We start from the raw sequence: 12,913 nt of genomic DNA on the forward strand, positions 1-12,913 counted from the left end.
ACCAATGATCTATGCTGTTAAAATCGCGATATATCGGCGATATATCGGATATCGCTCCAAAAAAAAAAATTGGAACTCAAATATCGGTCAAAATATCGGGAACGATATTATCGGTGATATTTTCCGATATTTTCCGATTTTTAGCGATATTTTCCGATATTTAGCGATTTTTAGCGATATTTAGCGATTTTTTGGGCTGATAACTTAAATTAGGTCTGAATCTTTCCACAACGTCTTCTTCTTCTTCACGTTCAACTTCAGTCTCGACTTCTTCACGTTCAACTTCAGTCTCGACTTCTTCACGTTCAACTTCAGTCTCAACTTTTTCTTCACAAATCACACTTCGACTTCAACTTCAGTCTTCAGACTTCGACTTCAAGTCTCGACTTCTTCTTCACACTTCAGTCTCGACTTCTTCTTCACACTTCAGTCTCGACTTCTTCTTCACACTTCAGTCTCGACTTCTTCAGTCTTCAGTTTTCAGTCTCGACTTTTCTTCACACTTCGACTTCAACTTCAGTCTTCAGACTTCTAAACTCTAATTAATGCATATTATATATATAATTCTAAGAAATATTATGTTAACCGCTATTTTCGATATATCACCGATATAACCGATATATCGAATATCGGTCCTGACCGATATTTCGTATTCTGACCGATATAACAGCATAGCCAATGATACAAATGTAATTATTTTAAACTCGAAACAAGTAGGAAACAAAGTGGCAATTGAAAAGGAAATAAAGATGGTGGCAAGCAAGTTCCATTGTAGGCCGTTTTGAGATCGACGCAATTCCGATAGTTGCTGTTGGGGATACAGCGCAACACCACTGGACTAGACGCCGCTATTAACATCGAATCTTGTTACTTGTTAGCACCCACGCGATTTCCTCTACATTTCCAAAGATCACCGAATCCTATCTTTGTATGCCATCATCGTCTTCATTCACCCCAATACCCCCGTATTAATCGGCAAAAGGTTAGCCATTGTTGTCATCTACATTCCTTTGATCTTTAATCACCACATCATGGTTGTATTGATCCCTCTATGTGACGTAGGTTACCGTTTTTGGGAGTTAGGGTTTTATTTACGTGCACTTTGTCAAAATTGAGCAACTAATTCAATTGCGTTGCAGAAAAACAACTATCATATGTACAAAACCCTAGGATTCTGTGTATACACGTTTAATTTAAGGTTTGTTATTAGGCAAATTGCCTGTCATTTAAGTTAGGGATATGATGTTGATTCTAATTAACATTTCATTGTTCTTCAATTCATTTTGTTCCTTTCCTTTCAGGGGAAAAAAGGGGTTGTTATTTGGGAGCGGAGCAAAATGGGGCCACTATTATATATATTAGTGGCATTGCCTTGCACAATTGGGGCGATTGCTTTGGCGATTCTTCACATTTATAGGCATCTTTTGAATTATACTGAACCGACATACCAACGATTCATCGTCAGAATTATTTTTATGGTTCCAGTAAGCACGTTCTGTTCATTCTTTTAACGTTGAGGTGTGCTGTGTACTCGTACTTGAAAGTTATGTTACAACCTGAAAACTAGTACCTATATGTGAGCATTACCAGTCTTCTAATCCCTTAAAAGGCGTGATGAACATGTATGATGGTCGTATCTGTAGGATGTACTATTATTCTGTCATTTCTGGTTGAAGTAGTTTTTCTACAATTTGGAGACGATGACATTAATTTCTTCTGTTAATGGTGGTTTTGTGGTGAGGAAAAATTAAACGACCTACTTTGGACTAATTAAATTACCCATTGCATATGGAACGCTTTTTTTGGGTTGTTGTCTCGGTTAGTATATACTCTACCTATTGGCGATAAAAAATCCATCAATGACTTAATCAGCAAAAGGGTAGAGAAAGAAAATATTTTTTTGGCTTAATGACTTGATGCAACTTGCATTTAGTTTGCAAGTTAACTTTGACATCAAGCTAGCAAGTATTTTTTGGGTAATGTAGATTACTAAAATTGACTGTTGAACGGGCTCTAGCAACTTCCACCTTTCCGTAAAAAGCATAGATGCCCTTCTAGTGCAATTTACGTAAGTTGATTTGTCATATATCTTCTATAAGACAGTTCGAGGTATCTAGTGTTTTCTGTAATAAATGAAGTCGAGCTTTTTTTTCCGATACTTCTAGTTTCACAAGCAATATTTTATGCTACCAATTTTGGCAATTTGAGAAGTGCCAATGGATGAATATGTTATGACTTATGACCTCAGAATTTTCTCTCTATCAATCAATTGGAGAAGTGCTAATGGCTTAATATGTTATGACATTGGAATTTTCTGTCATAGTAGATATCATACATTGACAGGTTGGACGGCAGTTTAACGGGATTTTGAAGAATATTAAAGATGGGAAGCCTTTATTTGGTGGTGAAGGGCAACAAATTCATTTGCATGGAATGAGTGATAGGACTATAGGAGCAGAGCTCTCATCTCTCAACAAGAGTTAGTAACAGTTCCCATATGATTTTATTATTGAGGAATTTGTTACTAGTGTTAGAAGACAACTCATTTTACTAGCAAATGAAGCTAAATAAATAATGATGCAATTAAAGAATAGATTGGAGGGATTCAATGCAAATCATGTGCTAGATCTACAAATTAGATATGTCCTTGATACTAATGGATCTTATAAAATATACAATCTAAACTACTAAGTTAAGAGTACAGTTCTTTCTCTAAATAATCAAGTATAGCATCCTTCTTACTATTGTACACCCATTCCATCTTTTATTATCATTATAAAGGAACACAAAGGAAAATGTAAGCTGGTCAATGAGGCAAGCTTTTGACTGAGGCTCAGCACCTCTATCATTTGCATGTACAATCATAGCTCATACGAGACAAGGTAGGGAGAACTCTTTTTGTGAAAGGCCAAAGGTTCATCGAGGCCTAACTGTGATGAGTGTCCTTTGTTGACGCTATGGGCTTTGATGTGGCGTGCCTGATGTACAAGTGACAGATGCAAAAGGCATAAGATTCAAAGAAGCTAAACACAAGTTGATTATTGGGATATTTCTAATGAATTAAAGTTGTGGATTCAAATGCAACATCATTTCAGCTAATATACCATGCAAAATTAGAAGTTTATTCATGTTAGTGCCTTCAGTGCACTTTATGTATGCCTCATCGTCTCTTCACCTGTGCTTGCCCTTTTACGTGTTTCCTCAATACTGATGCTGTTATGGGTTCAGATTAAATGAAAGTGAGTGTTCAATATGTTGGTAATCTTGATCATCTCTAATTGATATTAACCAAATTTCAGTGATTTATGGTGTTGATGTGAATGTTATAGTAGTACCAATCTTTAACTGATGTTATTGGTTAGTTTTACTAAAGTTTTAATTGAGTGTTTGTGACTCTTTCTGTATATATGCTCTTTGTTTTGATATATAGGTGTTAATGCTAATTGATGTTAAATAAGCTTTAATAAAGTCTATTGTAAACATAAAGTGAATATGTGTCTTACCATCATACTTGTACTTCGTTGCAAAGTAAATATGGTACTTGTTATAATGCAAAAAATACCAAAGTTTGCTGGAATGAGCTATTAAACCTACCAATTAAGATACAGAATACGATAGGAAGCATGATTTTGATGAAATAGAATATATATGAGTCACTTTTCAAAGAACTTATTGGTCTATATACAAGCTACATTCCTTCTTCCCAAATTTTGCAAACATTAAGGATGCATGTCCATGAGACATTGGACTTCTTAGTTTATGTTAAATGGGACTTGTTTGGGAACAAGATTAATTTTGTGTAAAGTGTAATCTAGTTGTGGAATGAAAGGGGTATCATATAGGAGTTAAAAGACTGTATCAATAGAATATGGGAATCACTCCTGCATTCATTTAAAGTTAGAAGGGATTGATAGATCCCTTCTCATCTGTAGCTAACCTGTCTACTGTCCCATAGAAGGGACAATCCTTAAATTTCTATATTGAAACGTACTCCCTACCTTCTGGCATGCTCCCAACTGCAGCCTGTTCCTGAGAGGCCTTTGTATTTTCGCCCATGAAGAAGCTTGCACATTTTGAACAACAATTTTCCAAAAGTTTGTTTGTTTTCTACTTCAAATATATCATCTTATTTACCTATGAGGGACTTTGTTGATGTAAACAGAAAGGCTTTGACATTGTTCTTGCTAAATTTAAGCATAGGTTACATAAAGCTCTCCAGCTAGTTCCCCTAGAAAAACATTGATGTTGTTGTTTGAAAGGTTCTTCCTGAAGGCTATCCTTCGGATTTATTTTCGTGCATCAGCAGTCTCAATTCTAAACATATGTATTGATGTTTGAAATAATTATTATCATTATGAATCTATGATTACCATTGTCATCATCATTATTGTTACTATTAATTGAAAATAGAGTAGAGCTTCCCATTATATTTGTGCATGGGAGAGAACAATTTCATAATTGGCTAGCAAATAGAATTGTTATTAGCCAGCATTGCATCACAATCTCTACAACTGTTATCATCACTATAATCATCATCATCTGTGCAATGTTTTTTCAGTGCCTTTGTCTTCGTGTCGTGTATCTAATTAACAGGTTTATTGCATGGGCTGTAACTCTTTCTTTATTTGTTCTTCTTGGCAGGTCTACGCATTGATGTCTTTCCTGTCACTTATATTCAATGAGAGCACAATTTACTTCAATTCCATTCGAGAAATGTGAGTATGTGGTACTTGGTTATATGAAACTAAATTAGGTACACAAGTCTAATGTTTTGCAATGCTGACTATACTCTTTGTATGGAGTTGCAAAGAAGGTTTGACAATTTATATTCTACATGGCTAAGAGCATATTGCTTTATCAGCAAATGCAAAGCTAGGGTTTTTTTTCTTTTTTTTTGTTTTNAGAGAGATTTATCAGTAAGGATTGCCTACCAACTACTGCTGCATGTAAGCATTGTAGAAAAGAGAACTGAAGTTGCTTTGGCTTCATATGCAAATATAATGCTTTTGCCCTTGAAATATTTTACTCTTTTGGTGGCTTATTTTGATAAGTCATCGTGATGTATACAATCATTGTCTATAAAGTTTTATCTTGATATGTCGTAGTGACATACAATCACTGTTGATAAAGTGTTTGTAATAATCCTAAAATGGATTCTGCACTTGCGTTGATTCTTTTACTGGTCCTATATAATCTCTAGCTAGTTTATTTGAAAGGCTTGTCTTGTGTCTTGTATGGAGTGAGCTCACATGTGTCAATGGATGCTCTTTATGTGCTTTCTTATGGTTGCATTTAGATTAACACGAACATTTTTAGTTGATATGAATCATATGATACAAGCCATTTAATGTTTTAGATGAACATGAACATACTTTGTTCATATGATACAAGCCATTTAATGTTTTGGATTAACACACACATACGCAGTTGATATGATACAAGTCATTTAATTGTTTTAAATTAATACACACATATGTAGTTGATATGATACAAGCCATTTAATGTTTATATTTTAAATCTTGTTTCAGATATGAAGCTTGGGTTATATATAATTTCCTGTCGCTGTGCCTGGAATGGGTAGGTGGTCCAGGTGCTGTTGTCTTAAGTCTTACTGGACGTGTTCTAAAGCCAAATTGGTGTTTGATGACATGTTGCTTCCCTCCCATTCCACTAGACGGGTGAGTTCTATGTATGAAACTGATCATATCTGTTTCTCTTAGTTGATGCATGTTGACACAGTCCAAGTGGATTAGTGGTTAATGGACATATATCTTTTTGACTTGTTAGATTTTGGAACAATGCGGCTATTGTATTATGCATACTTTTTGCTGCTCCTCATGTCAGATAAATTACTACCCATCCCATCTAGTGGAATAGTACAGCCATTGTGTTATGCTATTTTTGAGAGTTTGTGCGCATTTATGATCTACCTTCTCTTTCTCCCCACCCCCTTTCTCATTTCATATATGAAGGTGTTATGTGCATGTACAACGAGAGACTGCTTGTGGTGGAAACTAGTTGAAACTAACTGCTATTAAATGACCTAGTGACATGGATTGATTTGTATTTTCTACTGATGAGCTTTTGAGATATACACGGGTAATATTAGAACATTGTTTCACAAAATTTTAAGAAAAACTGTTGATATAATTTGTGCATTGGAGGTATGTGACCATCAAAATTAGGATAAATGAGCATTCTTTCCCCTTCTTTAATTACTAAAGAATAGTGCTGGTCTCAAGAAGCAATCAGACAGGGAGTTATAGTTTGGGTTTTGCCTAACAGAAATGAGTTATTTTACAGTATAATTTGCTGTACAAATATAGTGTCTAAAACTTCTGCACCGATCTTTGCAAACATGAGGATATATGGTGCAATTGGTTGCCATTTGTAGTGTGACACAGGTTTTTGAAAGGTGTATGTGCTGGTTAAATATCTGATAAAACCTCTCGCAACAAAAGTACATTTATAAATTTTCCGCATCTCCCATCAAATCAGTATACTAGAGTCATATAACAATGTTTGTGATTTGATCTTGATTGACTCGTTTAAATATACACCTCAAGTACATTCCATGCCATGTGAAGCGCATATAGGAGTTTAATTGTACTCCAGTAATTTGCATCACAATGTCTGTTAATGTTTCTGAACCTGCTTATGTCAGGCGTTTTATACGGAGATGCAAGCAAGGCTGTTTGCAGTTCGTCATTCTTAAACCTATCTTGGTGGCACTTACATTCGTTTTCTATGCAAAGGGGAAATACCAGGATGGAAATTTCAGTGCAAAACAGTCATACCTATATATCACAATTATATACACAATTTCATACTCCATGGCCTTGTATGCGTTGGCCTTGTTTTATGTAGCATGCAGGGATCTGCTCAAGCCATTTAATCCAGTTCCAAAGTTCATCATCATCAAGAGTGTTGTCTTTTTGACATATTGGCAGGTAGCACTTTCAACCAGCTTGAAATCTTTTATTCATTTGAATCAATGACTACTACCTCTACTAACATACAAGAGCTTATCCCTCTAATTTACAAAGGTAAATGCTTTTATTAATTGTAACATAGGTAATTGATGTCTTCCATAAATTAACAATTGTTTTCATGTTTGTTGTTTAAAGACTGCATTTAGATTTATCAAGGTTCATTATCGTTGTTGATTATAGGCAATTTGCATAATACTCTTAATGTCGTGCTTGGTCGTACTGATGAGAGCTGGAATGGATAATATTAAGTTTCTCAGTTCTTGCAATGAAGCATTGCAGGAAGCATTACATAACCTCAAAACATAACGTTTTCTTCCCTAGAGATGAGCAACTTCCATCTGATCCATTGGCGGAAGCTGAAATGATGTTAACCTCTTGCAAAACCTTTTCTCCCCTATATACTTTTGAGGAGACAAGTTATTTGGTTCATTGACTAGTTACTATATAAAGGATTGCAATACTGTTGTTCCACTGAGGCCAACAATTGATTTTTAGTTTGTGATTCAAACAAATTAGACCCAGAAATTCCTTTTTACTTGCCATCACCATGTAGATTAGGCAGATCATCTGGTTTGCCGGCATGTTACAGCTCTGTGTTAGAATGGAGATGTGGAACAAAGTTGGGACTTAATTGCAAGATGGTGGATGCCAAAGACGGGACAATTGGAGTGAAGTCATAGGAGGTGGCAAAGGTTCTTGATAGACATGGAGTTGCCTGGGTTCATCTAACGCAATTTTTTCTTTCCGGAAGTTGAACATACTTGTATCAAATTTAAAATCGAAAGTGACATGTTTGACATTCAAAGTCCAAGTAGGGTGTACCTCATTTATGCATGCTTGACAGATCACAACTCATAAGCTTTTCGTTTTGATGTTGGATTTCTCCTGGGTTCATCAAACGCCACTGGATGGTCCTGTAATGGGAGAATTTATATGCAATACGATGCACATATCTAAGTGAGGTGTACATTTTTCATTTGTTCAAATCATGTTTTCAGCTGCTTCAAGCAGAAATCAAGGTGATATCTGACCCCATTATTATCTTTATTACGACCATCAAATCATGACCTGATTTGCACATGACCTTAATAATTGTTCTGGTCTTTAATGTGGCTGATTCTCAAGTGTTGGTGGTGCTGTTCTGAGACCACCATGTTATTATAATCGACTATATTGTCAACCGATTGTTGGATGAGAAAGGATGTAACTTTGAGAGGTTTTAGATAAAAAATTTAGGAGCTATAAGTATTGTCCTTTGCTCGCTCCTGTCAAATCATTGATGACATTGCAATTCAACTTCCTTCAGGTAACTTGTTCAATTATCAAGGATTCAAGGGCACTTATTGTTTCGTTGCTATTGTGTTTTATGGGTCTGCCTGCCTACTGCAACTCTGCGAACTGTTAATTATTTTGTTCCATCTTTGTTGATTGCAAATGTTCATGATAATATATAAGTTTGAAAATGTTCTGGTGCATCATACTGCTAGTCTTGTATTTCTATTTACACCAGAAATTGAGGACAGTGCTGATGCATAACACCAGCTTTCTCTTTTAATAATTCTTAATCGGTCATCAGGGCGTTTTGGTTTTCCTTGCTGCAAAATCTGGATATATAAAAGATGCAGAGGAGGCTGCCGAAATCCAAAACTTCATAATTTGTTTTGAGATGCTTCTTGCGGCCTTGGGTCATCTTTATGCATTTCCATACAAAGAGTATGCTGGTGCCAATATTGGCACTTCCCGTGGATTTGGAGCTAGTCTTGCGCATGCTTTGATGTTGAACGACTTCTATCATGACACTGTTCACCAGGTCCGTTCTGTTTCTTTCATCTATTTATTTTCATATTCAAGGACACATCATGAAAACAACCGTTCTACTCTTTAGGAAGGCTCCTTTAGGTGGGATACACTAGGCTCATTTGGTTTATATATTGTTTGTTGTCATGGAAACAACTACTCTATTTGTTAAGATAGAGATAACATCATACCCTTTTCAAACCCCATCTATGGATGTGGTTTTTATAGTGTGTAATGAGTGGTTCCACTTTTGTTGCAGTTTGCACCGGCTTACCATGATTATGTACTCTACAATCATAGCAATGATACGGGGGATGAAGGTGCAACAAAGTACAGGGCACGTACGTTTGTCCCAATTGGATCTGAGATGGAAAACGTTAGGAAAAACAAACACATGCTTGGATCAAACACACCACCGACCACACCCCCAAGTGCCACCCATGTACAAGAAACAGGAGCAAAACCAGAGGCAATGAACTCATCGTTGCTAGTAGATGTCTCAAATTCAGCATCGACACCATATGATTTCACACTCATTGACATGGACTTACAGGTGCCTGCTAAAGATGCTGGTGAGAAGAGGTGATTAACAAAAAGCGACCATCTGTGAAGCCATGCTCGATCTGATTATCTTCCTTTTCCTCATCTTTAGTTTTCTAGTTTCCGGGTTTGTACATGTAGCCAACAGAGTATGTTTGTAGATGGGGTTAGGGGTCTCTCCCGGTTGGAGATGTTGTACATGCGGTGGCTACACGCTTATATACAGTTGAGTTTCTTAAATACCAAACCGAATTGAGAAACTTTTTACGTACATTTATGTATACTTGTTGATTTTCCGTGCCATGGGTTATTTTTCAAACGGGGATGTTTGAAAAAGACGATATTAAACTCATGGTTTTAGAGTATCCTGTCTTGAATAGCGATTGTAACAACAGTCAACGGTTAATCTCGCATCTATACATAGTCATCAACTGGGTTGGATTCCGGTGAAAAGGGAAGTTATGGTGAGAAACCTAAGAAGAGACCTTTACCTTTGGATCAATCCTAATCGAATGTAACACTAACGAGGTGCACTGAGATGCATCGGATCAATTCCTTTCTAAAACGCAATTCAAATAGTTTAGATCTCTTCTTATGTTTCTAACCATAACTTCTCACATGATGCTTCGTCGTCGTCAACCTGTGACATTTAAAAGGTGGAAATGTTTTTATGTTTCTTGTAGTCTTGTTTGTGCAAATAATATGACCACACAAAAATAATATGCAAGTATTGTATAATATGCAAAAGCAGATCAAAATCAAAGAATTGTATTGGTGTTGTTCCAATAACATATCCTCAAAAACATTATCCTCAACACCAAAAGCATACCGAAATATAAAACACAACCTGGTTCATGTTGGGTTACATTAGTTTTTGTGCATCCTTCCTAAACTCTAAATTAAGATCACATTTTTGAAATATGTTTTTACATATTTAGTCCCTCAACTTTTAAAAGTTTTCACTTTTTACCTAAAGCGTTAAACATATTTTCATCAAGTTTTATGGCAAAGGATATTTCAAAATGTCATTGATGGTAATATTGTCGTTATGAGGTTTTATAATTGATATGATGTTACAAGAGTCGTTGACATATCTTGTCCAAGGTTTGCGAATGAAAGCTAATAATATTATTCCCTACTTCTATGGGAACATAAGTGAGAAGGGGTTCCTCGTTTGGCAAGTAGATGGAGATGCTTGAACGGAAACAAATCAAGATGGTGGATATTCGCTTGAAAAGCACTGTAGCGATATGGTGGCACAAGTTGGTAATACAACACCAAAAGGACAACGACGATCACCTATCAAATCCTAGCGGTCGAGGAAACAACTAATGACTGAACGTTTCCTACCAGAAGACTACGAAGAAATCCTTTACTCAGATGCGTTCAAGGAGCAAGGACCCTCTCCGAATACACAACTGAGTTCCTATGCCTCTCGAAGCACAATGAGATAGGAGAAACCGAGGGTCAAAAGGTGGCATGCTATGCTACATTAATTGCTATCATTGCAACCAACCAGGTCATTGATCCAATTGGGCGGTAACTGAAGAACGATAAGGCAAAGCCATCAAACCCTTATACCCGACCAACGGGGATCAATTGCTATCGTTGCAACCAACCAGGTCATTGATCCAAGGAGTAGAGAACCATTGGTCTCATGGAAGGTGAAGACTCTAAAGAAAGAGGCTAGGGCACCATGCATGTTTGCTTTTGCAACATGTGTTACTTTCACCAAAAGACAAGGGCCAATGGAAGAACCTTTTTATATCACACTGCACCATCAACGACAAGGTATCCGACCTAATTGTTGACAACAGTAGCTGTGAGAATTTGGTTTCGAGGATATCGGTTGAACACTTGAAGTTACCGCACGACTAATTACCATACTCTCTTAGATGCGTAGAAAAAGTCCTCAAATTTGAGTCACTCAAATGCGTAAGGTCTTATTTATATTTTGTTGGTAAACATTACAAGGAGACACTGCACCAAGCCACTTTTGGATTTTTTTGCGCAAATGTTCGAAACGACCTTAACCCAAGTGTGACCACACACTTCACTTGCAAACCAATGGCCAAACGGAGGTAACTAACCGTAGCTTGGGTAACATTATGAAGAGGATTTGTGGTGATAAACTTGAGTAATGATATCTAGCTTTGCCGTAAGTGGAGTTTGCTTATAATAGTGTTGTGCATGGTGCTACCGTCAAAGCCCCATTTGTTTTAGTGTACACAACAGTCTCACGATATGTTTTTAATCTAGTCAAACTACCCCAAGCTCATGGAGTTAGTATTAGCATATATTTATCATCAATTGTATTTAGCCTAAATATATGTGTTGCCTTATTTAGTTAAGAGGGTAGTTTAGCTATAAATACTACCTTTCTCCTCTTTCTTCATGGTATCAAAGTGTAAGTTGATCCATGATTGTTGATTGAAGAAAGTTTCGTGATGAGCACTAGTTTCGCGGCCAGTTTGCCTGCCAGGGGTTCGGGGCAGCGCCCTAATTGAAAATTTCTTGGATCGAGATTTCTTGTACGTATTTGATCGTCTTTGATTATTAATTGTGTTTTTCCGTCTGTCTTGCTTTGGTTATCTACTATGTTTCCTTTCATATCTGTATTGGCTGCTCGTAAAGATGACTCGCTTCAATCAATTAGTATTGTTAGGTCAAATATTATCCGAGATCATTGAGCTTAATGATCGAAGAGGTCAGTCAACTAAAATCAATATTGTGCTCAATTGTAGTTTGACTTGTATTATTAGTTAATCATATGGATAGTTCTTGTTAGTTTAGCTGTTAGTAAGAACTAATATTGTATGTAATATTTGAGAGAGAGAGAGAGAGAGAGAGAGATATTATATAAAGAGAAACATGTATTGAAAGAGTTTATCAATATACATGATGATTGTTGTTCTTAATGTTTAGTTCATTGTTATTTGATTGAAACTGGGTTTAACAATTGGATTTTTCAAATCTTCTGATAATCATTTTGATTAACGATCATTTTAATCAGGTAACAATGTCTTCTTCAATTTATGATCTACAAAAACATATTTATAACAAGATTGCAAGTTATGAATCATGACAAACCAACAACATGAAGGTTATCCAGAAGCTGTTATTGGAGAAAATTTATCTTCAACATATTTTGTTGTATCAAAAAAGAAAGTAAAAGATTTGGAGAAATAAAAGAATGTTTTGGAAAAAGAGAATCTTGATCTGAAAGAAAAGATTTCTTATTTTGAGAAAAATCGGAAAATAAAAACAACTAATTTAGAAACATATTTGTTTGATGAGAAAAGTGTTTTAGAAAAAAAAAACATTTTGAGTCCAAAGAAAAAGATATCTGAAAGTGAGAAGAATTCTGAGAAAGAAAGAAGGGTTTTAAAAAAAACAGTTTTGATGTTGAAAGAAAAGGTTTTGAAGGCAAGATTACATCTTAGTAAGACAACAATTGTTAAGCTTTCCAAACAAGTTGCTGTTTTTGAGAAGGTTGTGATAATAGAAAAAAGTAAGTTCCAGCAGGAAAGAAAAGTGTTTGAGAAGAAAAGTTTGGAGCTTAAAACGCAAAAAAGAGAAGAAAT

The 12,913-nt window shown here is 35.9% G+C and overlaps 1 protein-coding gene across 4 annotated transcripts; it reads left to right on the forward strand.

Moving 5' to 3' along the window:
• The first annotated feature begins 756 nt into the window (after positions 1 to 756).
• LOC112507507 (transmembrane protein 184B-like) lies at positions 757 to 9,626 on the forward strand. Of its 4 annotated transcripts, XM_025112128.1 has the most exons (8): positions 789 to 982; positions 1,140 to 1,198; positions 1,302 to 1,484; positions 4,642 to 4,715; positions 5,529 to 5,678; positions 6,665 to 6,950; positions 8,569 to 8,802; positions 9,049 to 9,626. In XM_025112128.1, the coding sequence occupies exons 3-8, from the start codon at positions 1,338 to 1,340 to the stop codon at positions 9,373 to 9,375; spliced, it is 1,218 nt and encodes a 405-aa protein (XP_024967896.1). In that variant the 5' UTR covers positions 789 to 982; positions 1,140 to 1,198; positions 1,302 to 1,337; the 3' UTR covers positions 9,376 to 9,626. The 4 variants fall into 4 exon arrangements, with proteins under 4 accessions (XP_024967895.1, XP_024967896.1, XP_024967897.1 ...); XM_025112127.1 differs by lacking the exon at positions 1,140 to 1,198 and having other exon boundaries at positions 757 to 982; XM_025112129.1 differs by lacking the exon at positions 789 to 982 and having other exon boundaries at positions 1,015 to 1,198.
• Positions 9,627 to 12,913: the final 3,287 nt, after the last annotated feature.

This window comes from Cynara cardunculus (assembly GCF_001531365.2).
Source record: "Cynara cardunculus var. scolymus isolate 2C chromosome LG 2, CcrdV1, whole genome shotgun sequence".
Lineage (NCBI taxonomy): Eukaryota > Viridiplantae > Streptophyta > Magnoliopsida > Asterales > Asteraceae > Cynara > Cynara cardunculus.

Coding starts and splice junctions, on each gene's coding strand:
- LOC112507507 (XM_025112127.1), top strand. CDS start 1,338: ATGGGGCCACTATTATATATATTAGTGGCATTGCCTTGCACAATTGGG. Junction 1,485..4,641: donor GAATTATTTTTATGGTTCCA/GTAAGCACGTTC, acceptor TCTTCTTGGCAG/GTCTACGCATTGATGTCTTT. Junction 4,716..5,528: donor TTCAATTCCATTCGAGAAAT/GTGAGTATGTGG, acceptor ATCTTGTTTCAG/ATATGAAGCTTGGGTTATAT.